The sequence below is a fragment of the Mandrillus leucophaeus genome, unplaced genomic scaffold, assembly GCF_000951045.1.
Source record: "Mandrillus leucophaeus isolate KB7577 unplaced genomic scaffold, Mleu.le_1.0 Scaffold928, whole genome shotgun sequence".
Classification (NCBI taxonomy): domain Eukaryota; kingdom Metazoa; phylum Chordata; class Mammalia; order Primates; family Cercopithecidae; genus Mandrillus; species Mandrillus leucophaeus.
Window position 1 is genome coordinate 924,294 of NW_012110119.1, and position 17,491 is coordinate 941,784.

General features: G+C 37.6%; 1 protein-coding gene across 1 annotated transcript in view; it reads right to left on the reverse strand.

Moving 5' to 3' along the window:
- The window catches only part of NECAB1 (N-terminal EF-hand calcium binding protein 1), a 190,976-nt gene that overhangs the window by 108,412 nt on the left and 65,073 nt on the right, over nt 1-17,491 (reverse strand). Inside the window, exon 4 of the mRNA XM_011970102.1 lies at nt 1,147-1,172. Within this exon, the coding sequence (XP_011825492.1) occupies nt 1,147-1,172 (26 nt within the window). The remainder of the gene's footprint in view (nt 1-1,146; nt 1,173-17,491) is intronic.

Sequence of the window (17,491 nt, forward strand, 5' to 3'; positions counted from 1 at the left end):
TAACTAACAAAAGCATGACCTCCTTTGGTACCAGAGTACCTTGCTCCTCCATAAACATATTTTGAATTTCAGTTGGATTTTCCTTCCTGAACGTGAGATGGACACTATGCTAGGATAAGAAGCATGAGTTTTTAAAAATCATTGGAAAATTTGAAAGGTCATGGTTGGATATTATGCTCATTTTGTTCAGTTATTGCCTTGAAATCCTATATTCTGATATGTTGTTATTGTATAACATCTTTTGATGTTGCTCTACCACTTTGATGAAATGGAAAATAACTACTCATGAATATAAGAAAATGGCCTTTTTGATGGTTTTGGTAAACTCTAAAACTGTAAGAATTATAAGATATTCAGGAAGTGCTGGTGGTTTCAATGAGGAGTTCTCAGAGAAAATTCAACTCTAACTACCAAAAATGTTTGAGCAGCCTAGACAATAAGATCAAACTTGGATAGAAGTATTATCTTAAACATTTATCTTAAAACATAAAACATTAAACCTTCCAGTGTTCAGAGAAATATAGCTGTTTCAAATTGAATAGTCTCATAATGTTCCATTTTTTCATAAAATAATAAAATTTAAAAATTTTACCTTTCCATATTTCTAATCTTTCACTATTGTTCCAACCATAAAGATGAATAAAATAAATGAAGAGGCTATTAAACCAGACATTTGTAAAGATTTATCTGTCCCCATTGAATCACTTGTTTTGCAAGTGACATTTAAAACTCCAGAATGATTTAGGCAGGTATGAGACAAAGTTATTTTTACATTTCAAGAAAACAGCTTTGTAAAATAGTAACAAAAGGCTTGTGCAGAGAGTAATGAAGTTGTATTAAACACCAATTTAAAAATATATTCAAACTTGTGGAGAATTTGCTCTTGTGAAACTAATGTACTGATTGTAATAACAAATCTTCTTCTATGTACAAACTAATGAGGTCCGACTGTTTCTGGAGTGAAATACATGGATATTTTGAGCAAAATTCATGGATAAAGATAAATGCCTTGAGATCTCAATTAATTTTTCTTTTTCTAGAACTCCTAATATACAACATAAATTTCAAGGTTGATGTATATCAAACAATACTCTTTTTGCTTCTTAAACAAGTAATGGGTTTGACTGATCTTAAAGAAACACTTACCACATAGTTCTTCTGTGTCAAGATTGCTGAAACGATGAAAAAAAAAAAAAAAACAGTGTTATTACTTTGGTAATATTTTTAACTACGTTTTTAAATAGTTAAATACAGTTAGTCTCCAATCTATGTTATCAATTGATAGTATGTAGTTAGGGTATTTCTCTTATAAATTCTACATTATTTAAGTAGTCATAGGTCAATTAACAATGATTATGTCAGATTCTTTGGACAAATAATTCCTGATATTCGTGGTTTTCTCTGCAACAAGATGGGGAAAAGAATGCATTTTGGTAAAGAATGTAGGCTCTGCAGCCAGAATGCCTGAGTTCAAATCCTGACTCTGCAATATACCTTCGGGGGGCGGAGCAAGATGGTCGAATAGGAACAGCTCCAGTCTCCAACTCCCAGCGCGAGCGACACAGAAGACCGGTGATTTCTGCATTTTCAACTGAGCCTCTGCTGCTGACACCCAGGCAAACAGGGTCTGGAGTGGACCTCAAGCAATCTCCAACAGACCTACAGCTGAGGGTCCTGACTGTTAGAAGGAAAACTATCAAACAGGAAGGACACCTACATCAAAACCCCATCAGTACATCACCATCATCATCAAAGACCAGAGGCAGATAAAACCACAAAGATGGGGAAAAAGCAGGGCAGAAAAGCTGGAAATTCAAAAAATAAGAGCGCATCTCCCCCGGCAAAGGAGCGCAGCTCGTCGCCAGCAACGGATCAAAGCTTGACGGAGAATGACTTTGATGACATGAGAGAAGAAGGCTTCAGTCCATCAAACTTCTCAGAGCTAAAGGAGGAATTACGTACCCAGCGCAAAGAAACTAAAAATCTTGCAATATACCTTCTATGTGACCCTGGATACTTTACATCTCTGTGTCTCAATTCATCTGACCCAAGATGGGGATAATAATAATTTCTGGTTGATGGGATGCTGTAGGGTTTAAATGAACTAATACATGAAGCACTTAACTGTAATTGGCACAAAGAAGGCACTGACGAATGTTAGTTATCATGAGTCCTGACTTGATAGAAATGCTAGAATTTCCTTCCTAAATTCAATCTTTGAGGTAAGTTTGATTCAATACTTATTTCATACTATTTCTAAAACAAAATAAGAAATTACATTACTAATCAACAATATAAACCTATTACTCTTAAGAAGGCAAATGCAAAACATCAAGATGAAATGTTAGCAAATATAATACATGACTATAAGAATAATATCGTTTACCAAGAAAGGTAAGGTACACGAATGCAGATGGTTCAATATCAGGTAATAAATCAATATAAGTTATTACACCATAACTTAAAGGAAAAATGATCATACTAACAAATGCTAAATGGGAGTTTCCTAAAAATTTAACAGTAATTCATAAGTTTTCAAAAGTTTAAATGAAACAGAAATAGAACTTAACCTTGTAAAGATGCTGAAGACTATTAAAGAGCAACTGCTAACATTAGTAGTTAACTGAAAATCTTGACTTTATATAGTTGTCACATGTCAATGCTCAATGCAAATATTCTTCCTAATCCAGTTGTCCTTTAAGTAGTAGCCAGGTTTGCTAACCAGGAGAGGCATTGGTATAAACATTCCAAACATTGGGTGCTTTTACGAGCTCTGTCACTCATTTTTAAAAGTTATTTTAAACTCAGTATTTCATTCTAGACACTAAATATTTGATCTTAGATAAATCATATCTTCATAACTAAATGAATATTTTTGCAAAGTAATATTTGCCACCAGGTAGAATATGTTAAGTCTTCTCCAGTAATTTCGATGTGGGCTCCTATTCATTAATTCATTCCACAAACATTTATTGCTATGTTCCAGGCATTATTCTAACTGCCATAGATGTATGAGGTTGCAATAGATACAAAGATGTATCTGTCAGATTACTTGTCTCTAGAATCTCAACTTAGAAGTAGACTCATACAGCACATAAATAATTTCAATGCAATAAAATAGTTGTTATGAGGGAAATAGAGAATTGGCAAAAGGTGTCAGGAAATACACCATAGAAGATAAAATTGTCAAGCTAAATCTCAAACGTTAAATTGCTGAGCTAAATCTCTAAATAGGAGTAGAGGAGGCAGGCAAAGGAAGAACATTCTGGTTAAAAGAAACACCGTTTGTAATAAAAATTAAAAGTATGAAGAGAATGTCATTAAATATTGGAAAACCGAGTAATTTTTTTAGTTAGAACATAGGTCAATAATGAGAGAATGGAACTAGACAATAAAAGGTCTCATATGATAACCTAAGAAGTTTCTACTTTACCTTTCTGTCAATTTGGAATTATAGAATACTTTTTAAAAGGTGAATAACATGGTTATATTTGCACTTTAAACAGGCCACTGACGGGTTGTTGGTTGGACAATGTGTTAGTCTGTTCTCACATTGCTATAAAGAACTACCGAAGACTGGGTAATTTATAAAGAAAAGAAATTTAATCGGTTCATGATTCCACAGACTGTACAGGAAGCATGGATGGGAAGGACTCAGGAAACTTACAATCATGGCGGAAGGCAAAGGGGAAACAGACACCTCTTACATGGTGGAAGCAGGAGGAAGAGAGAGAGAGTGAATGGGGAAGTGCTACATACTTTCTAAGAACTAGATCTTCTGAGAACTTACTCACTATCGCAAGAACGGCAAGAAGGACATAAGCCCCCACCATGACCCAATCACGTCCCACCAGGTCCCTCCCCAACACTGGGGATTAGAAATTCAACATGAGGCCAGGCACGGTGGCTCAAGCCTGTAATCCCAGCACTTTGGGAGGCCAAGACAGGCGGATCACGAGGTCAGGAGATCGAGACCATCCTGGCTAACATGGTGAAACCCTGTCTCTACTAAAAAAAATACAAAAAACTAGCTGGGTGAGGTGGCGCGTGCCTTGGGAGACTAGGGCAGGAGAGTGGCATAAACCCAGGAGGCAGAGCTTGCAGTGAGCTGAGATCAGGCCACTGCACTCCAGCCTGGGCGACAGAGCGAGACTCCATCTCAAAAAAAAAAAAAAAAGAAATTCAACATGAGATTTGGGTGGAGACGCAAAGCCAAACCATATCATTCCTCCCCTATGCCTCCCAAATCTCATGTCCTTCTCACATTGCAAAATTCTATCATCCCTTCTAACAGTCCCCCATGTCTTAACTCATTTCAGCATTAACTCAAATGTCCAAGTCCAAAGTCTCATCTGAGACAAGGCAAGTCCCTTCCACCTCTGAGCCTGTAAAATCAAAAACAAATTAGTTACTTCCAAGATACAATGGGGGTACAGGCACTGGCTAAATACTGCTATTCTAAAAAGGAGAAACTGGCCAACACCAAAAGGGCTACAGGTCCCATGCAAGTTTGAACTTCAGCAGGGCAGTCATTAAATCTTAAAGCTCCCAAATAATCTCCTTTGAATCCATATCTCACATCCAGGCCACACTGATGTGAGGGGTGACCTCCAAAGGCCTTAGACAGTTTCAGCCCTATGGTTCTGCAGGGTCCAGCCCCTGTGACTGCTTTCATGGGCTGGCATTGAGTACCTGTGGCTTTTACAGTTACAAAGTGAAAGTTGTCAATGGATCTACCATTCTGGGGTCTGGAGGATGATGGCCCTCTTCTCACAACCCCAGTAGGCAGTGCCCCAGTGGGGACTCTCTGTGGAGTCTCCAACCACATATTTCCTCTCTTGCACTGCCCTAGTAGAGATTCTCCATGAGGGTTCTATCCCTGCATCAGACTTCTGACTGGATATCCAAGTACTTCCATTCATCCTCTGAAATCTAGACAGAAGCTCCCAACCCTCAGTGCTTGCCTTCTGCACACCTGTAAGCTCAACACCATGTGGAAGTTGCCAAGGCTTAGGGTTTACACCCTCTGAAGCAACAAGTAGAGCTGTACCTTGGTCCCTTTTAGCCATGGTTGAAGCTGGACCAGCTGTGGCCGTGATGCAGGGCTCCATGTCCTGAGACTGCACAGAGCAGCAGGGTCCTAGGCCTGGTCCATGATTTTTCCCTCCTAGGCCTCCAGGCCTATGATGGGAGGGGCTGCCACAAAGGTCTCTGAAATGCCCTAGAGGCATTTTCTCCATTGTGTTGCCTATTAACATTCAGCTCCTCTGTACTTATGCAAATTCCTGCAGTGTTGAATTCCTCTCCAGAAAATAGGTTTTTCTTTTCTAACACAGGGATGGGCTGAGAATTTTCTAAACTTTTATGCTCTGCTTCCCTTTTAAATATGAGTTTCAGTTTCGGATAATCTCTTTGTTCTCATATATGAGCATATGCTGTTAGAAGCAGGCCACATCTTGAATGCTTTGCTGCTTAGAAATTTCTTCTTTCAGATATCCCAAATCATCTCTCTCAAATTCAGAGTTTCACAGATCCTTAGAACAGGGGCACACTGCTGCCAGTAACTTGGCTAAAGTATAGCAAGAATGACCTTTATTCCAGTTCCCATCTCCATCTGAAACCACCTCAGCCTGGACTTCACTGTCCATATCACTATGGACATTTTGGTAACAACCATTTAACAAGTTCTAGGAAGTCCCACTTTCCCTCATCTTCCTGTCTTCTTCTGAGCCCTCCAAACAGTTCCAACCTCTGCCTGTTACCCAGCTCCAAAGTTGCTTCCACATTTTCAGTTATCTTTATAGCAATGCCCCACTTATCTCTTACCAATTTTCAGTATTGGTCCATTCTCCCATTGCTATAAAGAACTACTTGAGACCGCATACTTTATAAAGAAAACAGATTTAATTGACTCAAGGTTTTGCAGGCTATACAGGATGCATGGCTGGAGAGGCCCCAGGAAACTTACAATTATGGTAGAAAGGAAACAGGAAGCAAACACATCTTATATGACAGGAGCAGGAGAAAGAGAGAGAGTGAAGGGGGAAGTGCTACACAATTTGAAACAACCAGATCTTATGAAAACTCACTCACTATCACAAGAACAGCAAGGGGGAAATCCACCCCCATGATCCAATCACCTCCCCCCAGGTTTCTCGCCCAACATTGGGAATTATAATTCAACATGAGATTTTGGTGGGGACATACAGCCAAACCATATCAGACAGGAAAAGGGTGAAAAAGGGGGCAACAGAACAGTTTGCAAGTTATTTCTACAGTCCAGGCCAGTTCGCAGAATGGGGACTATAATCCAAGTGGCACACAAGGCCAGTCACTGAAGGGGCAAGAAGAAATATTTGAACTTCTATTTGTATTTATATTTACTATTAAACATTTTTAAAATTTTACAATGGGTAAATGTTAATACAGTGGTGCATTTGTATAATTGATAAATAAATCTATATACCTATATCTGGATTGCAAGCTAAAAAGCAATACCTAATAAGGGAGTTTGATCAGTAACAGTTCGGAATCCTAGGAATGATAGACAGAAAAGAATAGATATATGCAAAGGATTCTGAGGTAAAAACCAGTGAAACTTGAAAATGTATTAAAGTCAGGATTAGATAGCTTAGAAATTTTTAATAGCACCATTGCAAACATTTTGGTCATCAAAACATGTCATTTTCCTAATCATAGTGTTTTAATAGCAGTTCAGACTTGAAAAGGACATAAAAGCTCACCTTGTTTTTATATTTGTTTTCCTCAGAATGGTTTGCAGCTTCATAATGAGATTTATTTTGAATTTCCAAAAGAATGAACAGCCCTAATCCATTATTGAAAATGAAATTACTTGGAATATATCATACAACACAGCAGTTTAGAATAATCTGCATGACATTAGTTCTACTTGTTCCTTAATAAAAGCCAGGGTTTATAAAATACTATAGTGTTTGCGGCCTCAAATATTCCTTTATTCAGCTGTTTTTGTGCTACATTGTTAGTAGTGGGTAGTAAAACACTGTTGCAGAAGGCTTACATGGGTGAATTCTAGTGGAATTCATTTCTTACTGTGATATATATATCCATTCTTTAGTAATACAGAATTTTAAAAATAATATTAATCCATAGATAAGCCTAGTGTACATCTGATAGCATGCAATATTTTCCTGCTGCTTCTTATGCTTACAGCAGGAAACTCTATTTTAGTGATGCCATAAAATTTAAAAAAAAGCTAAATGGAAAGATGAATGCTGGTTACATAGTAAACATATTCCTGTTGAAAGAGAATCAGAGGGTTGTTATACAAGAATACATTCTCAGTAGATGCCAAAGAAAAGTAAAGAACAAAGATGTTAATCCCAGCCTGACTGACAATACTGAAAAGAGTGAAAACAAAATAAATGCTCATTAGATGAATACCTAATTAAATTATGTATCATTGTAAAATCATTAAAATATATCTAAAGGGGTGTCAATAACTTGGTAAAGCTATGTTTAAAAGTTATGTAAATATTAAGCCAGATTAAAAATAGTATGCATTAGTCCTTTTTCACATTGCTACAGGGAAATACCTGAGACTGGGTAATTTATAAAGAAAAGAGATTTAATTGACCCACAGTTCCACATGGCTGGGGAGACCTCAGGAAATTTGCAGTCATGGCAGAAGGAACCTCTTCAGAGGGCAACAGGATAGAGAGTGAGTGCCAGCAGGGGAAATGCCAGACATTTATAAAACCATCAGATCTCGTGAGAGCTCACTCACTATCATGAGAACAGCATAGGGGAAACCACCACCATGATTCAGTGACCTCCCATGACACATCGGAATTATGAGGATTACAATTCAAGATGAGATTTGGGTAGGGACACAGCCAAACCATATCAAGGCATATATACAATGACGAAAACGTATTTTTACAGGCTCAGAAGAAATGAGCAGCAATAGCCAACAGTGGGCCACATTGCTTATGGATGCTAGGGCTTCTGGTGGGTTTGCTCTTCTGTCTATATAATTTTCCATATCTTTGTTTTCTCTAATCATTAGGTTTCATCCATAATGGGAAAAATAAAATAAACATTGTGATTAAAAAGAGAAGAAATCAGGAAACATAAGAGGCGTGAAGCATAAAAGGTAAGTTTCATAGTTATGTTGTTCTTATTATTTAACTTCCTATGCACTTATTTGGTATAAATTGCATTTGATATGTCAGTTTGGACAAGACTCTCAATTTTGCAAAAAGCCACAACATACACAATTTAACTCCATTCATTTACAATCCTTAGGGGCAGCTGAAGTTGTTTTGACTTTATTCTTCTGTATTGGGCACTCCAAGTTCTGATGATCCAAACTCCTAAGAAATATGTTTATTGATCAGGAAAATAAAAAATATTTGGGATATGCAGTCTGACATCTTCTGGGAATTTAGAATCCTCCTACTACTCCTCTTTTATATGCCAACTCTCAATTCTAGAGTACGATCTCAAAACAATTTTGCATTCAGGTTAATATTCTTAGTTGTCTCTCTTTGAAGTGTTTTTCTACAGATTAGCTGTCTTTATTACTTCAGTTTATTTATTTATTATATTATACTTTAAGTTCTGGGATACATGTGCAGAACGTGCAGGTTTGTTACATAGGTATACACATGCCATGGTGGTTTGCTGCACCCATCAACCCATCGTCTACATTAGGTATTTCTCCTAACACTATCCCTCCCCTAGTCCCCCATCCCCCATCAGGCCTTGGTGTATGATGTTCCCCTCCCTGTGTCCATGTGTTCTCCTTGTTCAACTCCCACTTATGAGTGAGAACATGCAGTGTTTGATTTTCTGTTCCTGTGTTGGTTTGCTGAGAATGCTGATTTCCAGCTTCATCCATGTCCCTGCAAAGGACATGAACTCATCCTCTTTAATGGCTGCATTGTATTCCATGATGTATACGTGCCTCATTTATTTATCCAGTCTATCACTGATGGGCATTTGGGTTGGTTTCAATTCTTTGCTATTGTGAACAGTGCTGCAATAAACATATGTGTGCATGTGTCTTTATAGTAGAATGATTTATAATCCTTTGGGTATGTACCCAGTAATCAGATTGCTGGGCTAAATGATATTTCTGGTTCTAGATCCTTGAGGAATCGCACACTGTCTTCCATAATGGTTGAACTAATTTACACTCCCACCAACAGTGTAAAAACGTTCCTATTTCTCCAAATCCTCTCCAGCATCTTTTGTTTCCTGACATTTAATGACTGCCATTCTAACTGGCGTGAGATGGTATCTCATTGTGGTTTTGATTTGTATTTCTTTAATGACCAGTATGACTTCAATATATAAATAAGAACAAAGGATTATGACTTCTTACTAAAAAACCACTGTTTTAAACTACTCCTGTGCATTTCCTGACTATATTTAAGTTTATTTTTAGCTTCCTCTGCTTCAAAACTAAAATTTCTATACACCATGAAACTAATTATGAATCTTTAAATTCTGGGTCTTAACTCATGTTTTACTGAGTTTTCTCTTCTTCACCCATCAGTCTGAATATTACCAGTGCAGAATAATTTTTTTGGGGGTTGGCAAAATAGTCTGCTAAACACTGCTACACCCGTTAATAGCCTAAAAGGGTTAATTGGGTCTTACAAAAACATTTACAACAGGCTGAGGCGCGGTGGCTCCAGCCTGTAATCCCAGCACTTTGGGAGGCCGAGACGGGCGGATCACAAGGTCAGGAGATTGAGACCATCCTGGCTAACACGGTGAAACCCCGTCTCTACTAAAAAAAAAAAAAAAAAACTAGCCGGCCAAGGTGGCGGGCGCCTGTAATCCCAGCTACACGGGAGGCTGAGGCAAGAGAATGGTATAAACCCGGTAGGCAGAGCTTGCAGTGAGCTGAGATCCGGCCACTGCACTCCAGCCTGGGCGACAGAGAGAGACTCCGACTCAAAAAAAAAAAAAAAAAAAAAACATTTACAACAGTATTTGAGGCAGGATAATCTGACCCAATAAGCAATATGCTGAGCTACTCTGATGGAAGTAGATGCACCCATTGGTTTATTGGCAGACTAGCAAGTAACAAATATGCTCAGCCATCATTGTGTTCTCCATTTTACAAAGTAATATTATAATCTCTCAATTCATAAAGATAATTTGAGCAGATTATGCTTCCATTATCAACAGGTCAAATGTGTTGAGCAGGTTCTGGCACACTAGACAGAATGGCATCAATGAAAATCAACAGATGCAGAATTGGGAGATTAGAAGAATGATAAAATATCTAAGCTTGCAAATATTTTTGAGTTGTTCTTAATTCCATGAATTATATTTGTAATTTATCATATATGAATCAGGTTAACAGCAAAGGGACAGTAAAGATTGTAGAAAACACTAACCTAGAAATAGATGTGCCTCCTGCAATAGATCAGCTGCTGCAGATACCAACTAAACTGAATTGAGCTCTATGAACCGGGTGAATTTAACCTAGAAGAATGTGGTGACATAATAGATGCAACAAAAGGGATAACAGGAACAGATGTTATTCTGATAGCCCAATAGACAGGAGCCAATTGTTTCAGTCACCAGAGTACTGAGTCCATATCTGAACACTAGGCCTAGCACAAACACAAGCCTGACTTCTAGAGGAACAAGGATATTGTATGGGTTATTAAATAGTGGTTTGAACTGTGCAATGAGCTGAGAAAGCCATAACCAGGGTAGAAGTGGAGACTGGTTCCTATAATGAAGATACTCAGTTGTCAGAAGCAAGATGATACGTAAGGTAAGGCTGTCAACATAGTGCAACATGTTGTTGAGTTCTAGAATATAAGTAAACACAGATGAGAGCTCTTCAAATCCCTTCTGCTTAAGACCACAATTATTCCTAGAACCCTGAGTGGGTCGGAGTCTAAATATATAGAGGGCTATGGAGACTTGTATCAGAGAGCATTTGGCACCAGTTGGCTTGAAGCCTGTCTTACAGAGGGTATAGTGATCATCACACACCCTTCTATCAGAAGTCTATAGGAGTCCAGTCTATAGGAGGTCCCATAAGCAAGACTCTGAACCTCTCTAATTCTGAGGCAAATTAGGGTCGACTATTTTCATATATAAACACAGTACCTCATGTATGAGAGAGAAAATGGAATTGGCAAAACATATCATCTTATTTTTCTCAAGCTGCTGGGGGTGAGCACTTCTTCCCTTTTCGTTTTACTGATTGATTTTTTTCTTATGTCTTCCACCACCTGCTACTTCTCATATTTGTTGGATTCCATGCTCGTTCTGCTCAGCCTTTCTTCCATTCTTCTATAACATCATCTCCCTGTCACTGGGGAACTTGCCCTTAACAATGTTATTCCAGTGGAACTGTGGATCATAGTTCTCCATTTGCACCCTACCCCAATCTAACCCACCCTGGCCACAGACATGTGCATAGATGTATTCTCCTCTCTCTTTGACTGTGAGAAATGGTACAAAATTGAGCACACTGCACAAGTGGGGCTGTTAGAGTACTCCTTGGATATTTTATGTCTGCTCTCTTAGGCTCACCCTTACCTCTGAAGTGGCTAAGGTAAGATGACATAAGCCATGCACCATCAAAAGCTATTCCCTCTTTCCCACTACATGGTAGAATCCCATCTACAGCAAAACAGTATAGGACAATTCTGACAGAGAAATAACAAGAGAGAGGGGTAGGAGAAGGAGTGGAACAGCATAAATGAAAAAATAATATTAATGACCCCAAATCCTTGGAATCCCTGTGACAAACTTTACACCAACAGTCTCCACTTTTTGCAAGTCAATGGGTTATCTCATTTTGTTTATGCTATGTTGAGTTGGATTCTGTAACCTGAGGCTGGAAGGAGGCTGACTTAAACAGAGAATTCACAATCAATGAGAGCACTACCAAGGGGAAAATTAAGCTTTCCATCACATGGAACATACATTTCCAGTCTTCTACTCTGTTCATTTGTGTCTGTTGCTGAGTAGTTTAAGTCCCTCCCTCCATCCTACCTCCCTTCCTTCCTCCTTCCTTTCTTCCTTCCTTCCTTCCTCCCTCCCTTGCTTCCTTCCTCCCTTTCCTCCCTTCCTTCCTCCTTTTTTTTTTCCATGAGAAAGTTGTTTCTTATCCATTTCCTTTTCCATCTGAAACTCTTCCAGAGCCTCACAAATGTTCTCCAGAGCAGTGCCTCTCAGACTCTCTGTGGTACAGGATAAGATTTTTACATTTCCAGTTCCGGCTAGATTGATATTTTTGTTGAAAAGTATAAAAATTAATTACTAAATTGTGTGCTTGGAGGTTGTAGCAATATCAAATTGCTATAAAAGTTTCTAAACAACTCAAGTTTTCTTCCTATCTCAATATGAACAAGTAACACTTTGAGGACCAGCATCAGTCTTCGACCCACACTTTGAGTCACACCAGTATAAATAGCTGCTACAGTTCAAGTGGGTTCTAATACTTCTGTTTTAATTTTCAGAATTTATTTCCAAGAAATGTGGGTTGTGTCAGAAACATTAGCACAATATGGAATAAAAACTGGCTTCTATTTCCGGTAGAACTGCTTCTTGTTCTGCCATTAGTAAGTAGTCTCCATTGTCTAATCTCTTAAAATAATTGGATTTTCTAAAATCCAATTTAGTCCAATTTTAATTGAACAAAGAAATAATTCTAGATTTTAAAAACATAGGAAATAACGTAAAGAGAGTATTAAATATCATAACAGTCTCTCATCTCGTTACTACTTAGTGGAATTTCTATATAAAATGGCTCGTTTTGGCATATATAAATTGTTTTTGCTAATAATAGGGGGTTCCACAAAATAAGTGGGTTTAAGTTTCAGAAGACTCACGCACATATTTTTATAAGTACACAAAAGCATCAGAAAATTGTCCTAATTTAAGAAAGCTTGGTGTGACTAAGAATGTCTTAATCTTTTCAAAAATTGAAAAGAACTCAAAGAAATAAGAATGTTACTTTAGAGAACAGGAAAAATGATGGGTTTAGGGTGTATTTATACTTTTGTATGTATGCATTGAAGAATTGTTTTGCATAATTCTGAATCTGGCATGCCTCATAAAATGCATGCTCAATCTTTCTACTAGTATTCTAAAACCAAATGTGTGGGTTTATTTCAAATATTAGTTTGCTTTTGAGAAATCAGTCTTTGTCACCAGGAAGACAGTATAAGAAAGGCAAGTAGAAACATACCAGAAAATTACTCAATATAGTGGAGAAAGATTGGGAAGAAAAAGTAAATTCTTTTTTTTTTTTCTTTCAGATCAGTACTGTGTTTTCACCAAAATCCATACAAGCGCTTGAAGTGGACAAAGGGGGACAATCGATTCTTCTGGGGTTTACATATACTTATGTTACTGGAAGGGAAGATTTTGCAAAAATTAAGCAATATATAAAGTTTAAAAATGTAAAGTGTTAATTATAAGTGAAAGAGAAGGAAGATTACTGTGTGGGAACAAAACACTTGGTATCTATTTCAGTTTTCTCATGTACTCATACAAGTTTTCTGGTATTCTGAACTTTGCATGTGAGTTAGGGTGGGAAAATAAGGGAAATACTTTGTAAAAACATTTTAGACTTTTCATATACTTTATATTTCCAACATTCAATAGAATTTCTTCCATCCCACTTATTCATTTATCCCCTGAAATATGGCTTTTTAGTGATCTTATATTTTAAAAATTCAGTCTCAAAGAGAAAACAAATTAATTCAAACATAAACAAGTACAAAAGTCTGTGTAAATATGCTGAACAATATATTCCTTCAATAGCCTGCATATGCCCCTTCAGGACCAATAAATTAACCTACATCATTGGTTTGCTTCATAAAATACCTCATTTTACTAAGGTTTCTAAAACTAAAATTTGCAAGTTTATTTCAAATATCAACCTTGCCACTGAGAACTCCATCTTTGTTATCATACACGTAGAATACCTCTGTGTTTAAATGGGTAATACATGTGCATTGCACAACATCCAAAACGTAAAAAGGTATCTCCAATGAAACTTGTGTTTCCCTTCCACTTCATTCCCTAGCCACATAAGGACAGCTGTTATTTCCAGTTTCATGTGTGTCTTTCCATGAATATTTTTACATTTACTAACAAATTTATGCATATATCCATTTCAATCAGAAAGTAACAAAGTGTACAGGATATTCTATATTTTGTTTGATTTATTTGAAAACATATCTCAGACATCTTTCTTTATCCATATAGAGTATTACTTCATTGGTTTTAATAGCTGCAGTGTTTTCTACCGTAATTTATAGAATCTCTACTGAATGAATTTAACTGTTAAAACAGGTCACTTCCAAACTAATTGAAAAGTAGCTGATATGGAAAAGACTACTGTATTAGTGTGTTCCTAACTATCTTCCTAAGCCCAGACAATTCCCTCTCCAATTCATCCTCCATTCATTGCTAGTAGATGACATCTTATTCTCAAGGTATTACTATCATGTTTCAAACTTGGACTTAAATCTGTATGGCAGAGAATCAAGAGATCTGAGTTTGCCCTGGTTCTACTACTTACCAGATGTGTGATCTTAGGCAGGTTACTTACATTTCTAAGCCAAATTCCCTCAAGTATAAATTAAGGTTAATAATATTTTTTTCACAACATTGTTTGTGAAGATCGAATAACCTAATATGTGCAATGTCTTTAGCCTGGTGCTTAACACATTAGTATCCCCTAAAGTGTTAGCTCTTATTCTAAGAGCACTTAGATAATTATGCTTCAGCAGACCAAAGGGGTAAGAGACTCTTGATCATTTTCCATGTGACAGCATTTCCTTTACTCTTAACCATATGGAATTGGTTACTTTTCATCAGGAGAGGATGGTGTTACAAAGCCTAGCCTATTCTATTTCTAGTGATAATTTATATATATGACAAGGGAAAGATAATAAATACATGAGATGCTCTTTAATCTTTATATCTTGCCCTATGTCAGGGAAATTTTGCATGCATGCTTCTTTGAAAGAAGTTCAAATGAGGAAGGGAAGTGTGGAATTACGTGTCATTCCTGACAGTCACATCAGGTTACCTTGAGAGACAGAAGTCCCTATTTACAGAGCTTGCCTGTGGGTCAACCTCTCCTTGGCTGTCCCTCCTAAGATGAACAAGGGAGACATTGTAGAGAATGCCTTTAATTTTCCTTGGACATGGAAGCAATTGTAATAAAGACCTCATCACAGAAATCAGAGGAGCCAGTGGACGTGATACTTGACTGTTGCCGAATGTTATATTGAATAGAAAATAAAGCAATCTGTAGAAGTGCTTTCTGTCTTCTTAGAGCATCTTAGAGCACTAAGCCTTTCACTGACAGTCTTATAAAAGCAATCTATTAATTAGCGAGAGATCTGTAAGGAAGAAAAATCACCCCTAACATTTAACTTAAAAATTTCCCAAGGAGCCTCAAGGCTAACCTTCCCTCACAATACCCTAAAACTAGGGGAAATATTTTTGCCTCCATAGCTTTGTTCCTGCTCCCCTCTGAATCTTCCTTCCTTCCTCTCATATCATCATATTGGGCTCTTTCAATGCCCTGTGTGTGTTCTATCTTCTTTGCAATTATCTCTCTGACCATCATCTGCATCATCTGCAGCTTTCCCTCTTCTGAACCCTCAGCAGTAATTCTTAGTCTTTTCTGTGTCAATGATCACACTGAGAATCTGACAAAAGTTATAATAATCTCTTTATTCATCTATCCATCTAGCAGTCTTGGAACTGAATATATACTTATGCACAAAAACTAGCTTGGTAATCTGAGGATGTGCTAAATCTATCCTTGAAACCCTAGGTTCTACAGCATGTGTCTCCAAATCAACCAACACAGTACAATCTTGTGTTGTTATTTAGCTGATAAATACATGTGTTATCTTTAAACTAGTTTAGTAAGTTCTTGAACACACGGATAATAAATTTTTAATGTATTGGCATCATTTTTAAAGTTCTATAAATACTTCTTAAATACAGTTGCCTTCTAGGAGTTAGGAGTGTAACAGGAATAGCGATGAGTCATTGTGCAGTGATCTTCAAAACTGGCTGCCCATTAAAATCACCTAGAACGTTAAAAAAAAAAAAAAGAAAAAGAAAAACACTGATGCCAGGGCCATGACCCTTCTGAGAATTCTCATTTAATTGTTTCTGGGCACAGCCTTGGCCTAGTGATATTTTTTAAGGCCCCAGGTTATTTTAACATGCAGGAAAAGTTGAGAACAACTGGTGGTGGCCAGTAGTGAAATTGTCCAAGTCAGATTTGTCAGGTTTGAATCCCAACTGTTGTCCTCTAGCTGCATGGTCTTAACCAAGTTATTTCCTTGCTCTGAGGCTGACTTGTAAAGTTGCCGTGGGAGTTTGGCTTCAGGAGAGAATATTTCCCTGTACACATTTTGGTGCAGTAATAATCTACGTGTAACTATGTTTTTCTCAGCTTCAAATAATACTATCCTTATTTTAGGATTAATGTAAATCTGAAAAGGTAAAGAGAGATATATTAAATATGTACTTATTACATTAGAAAAAATGGTGAGCTCCGTTTCAATTGGCTGAATAGTGCTGAAACCAGCTCAATTTTCCCACAGAATTAATGTTTATAATTTTTGAATAAATATAGAAATTGGCCCTCCCCATCATAAAGCTTGAAACTTACATTTGTCTTACCTGAGTTCCTTTGTGAGAAAACCAACTACCAGGCCTCTCAGATAGCATCAAGCAACTGAAATTCACCAGATCCCCGCATCCAGTTGGTGAGACACCAGACCCCTCATCCATCATGATTGACTAACCAACCACTTGATTCTTAGTGACCTACTCTTCTTCCTTATCCCTCCCTAATTCCTGTTTTCCCACACGTAGTTATATTCCTTCCCTACTCTATAAAACTCTAATTTTAGTCAGCTGGATTTGAGACTTATCTCCCATCTCCTGGCTGACATCATCCACATTAAAACCTTCTTCCCTAGCAATACTCATTGTTTCAATGGATAGCTTTCGTTACAGCGAGAAACCACAGCTTGGCCAACACCCAGGCATTCAGCAATAAAATGCTGGTGCTGTGACTTGGATTGCAGTGCTTGTGGCTCGGTGGCCATAGGCTAGAGAGATCTGGAAACCTTCCCAGCAGCTGCCCAGCTATATTCGTCCAGAGGTGGGTTTGTGTTTCTCTGTCTTCCCTCACCGCTGCTGGCCCCAACCATATTCTTAATTACTTAAGAAGGATAGCCTTTGAAATTTGACATCTATATCCATAAAGGTGAGTGTCTTTTATGGGTACTAGACTGGCATGAGAGTAAAAAACACCCCAACTGTTTGAGTTTGAACTCTTGTGGCTTGTTAGTCACTGCTGCAGTTAGATTGTATTTTGATAATTGTTTATTTGTGTATGTGTGTGTGTCAATGTGATCAAGGGAACACAGGATTTGATGTAGGAATGCCCCCACTTGGGTGCATTCTTCAAAATTGGTCT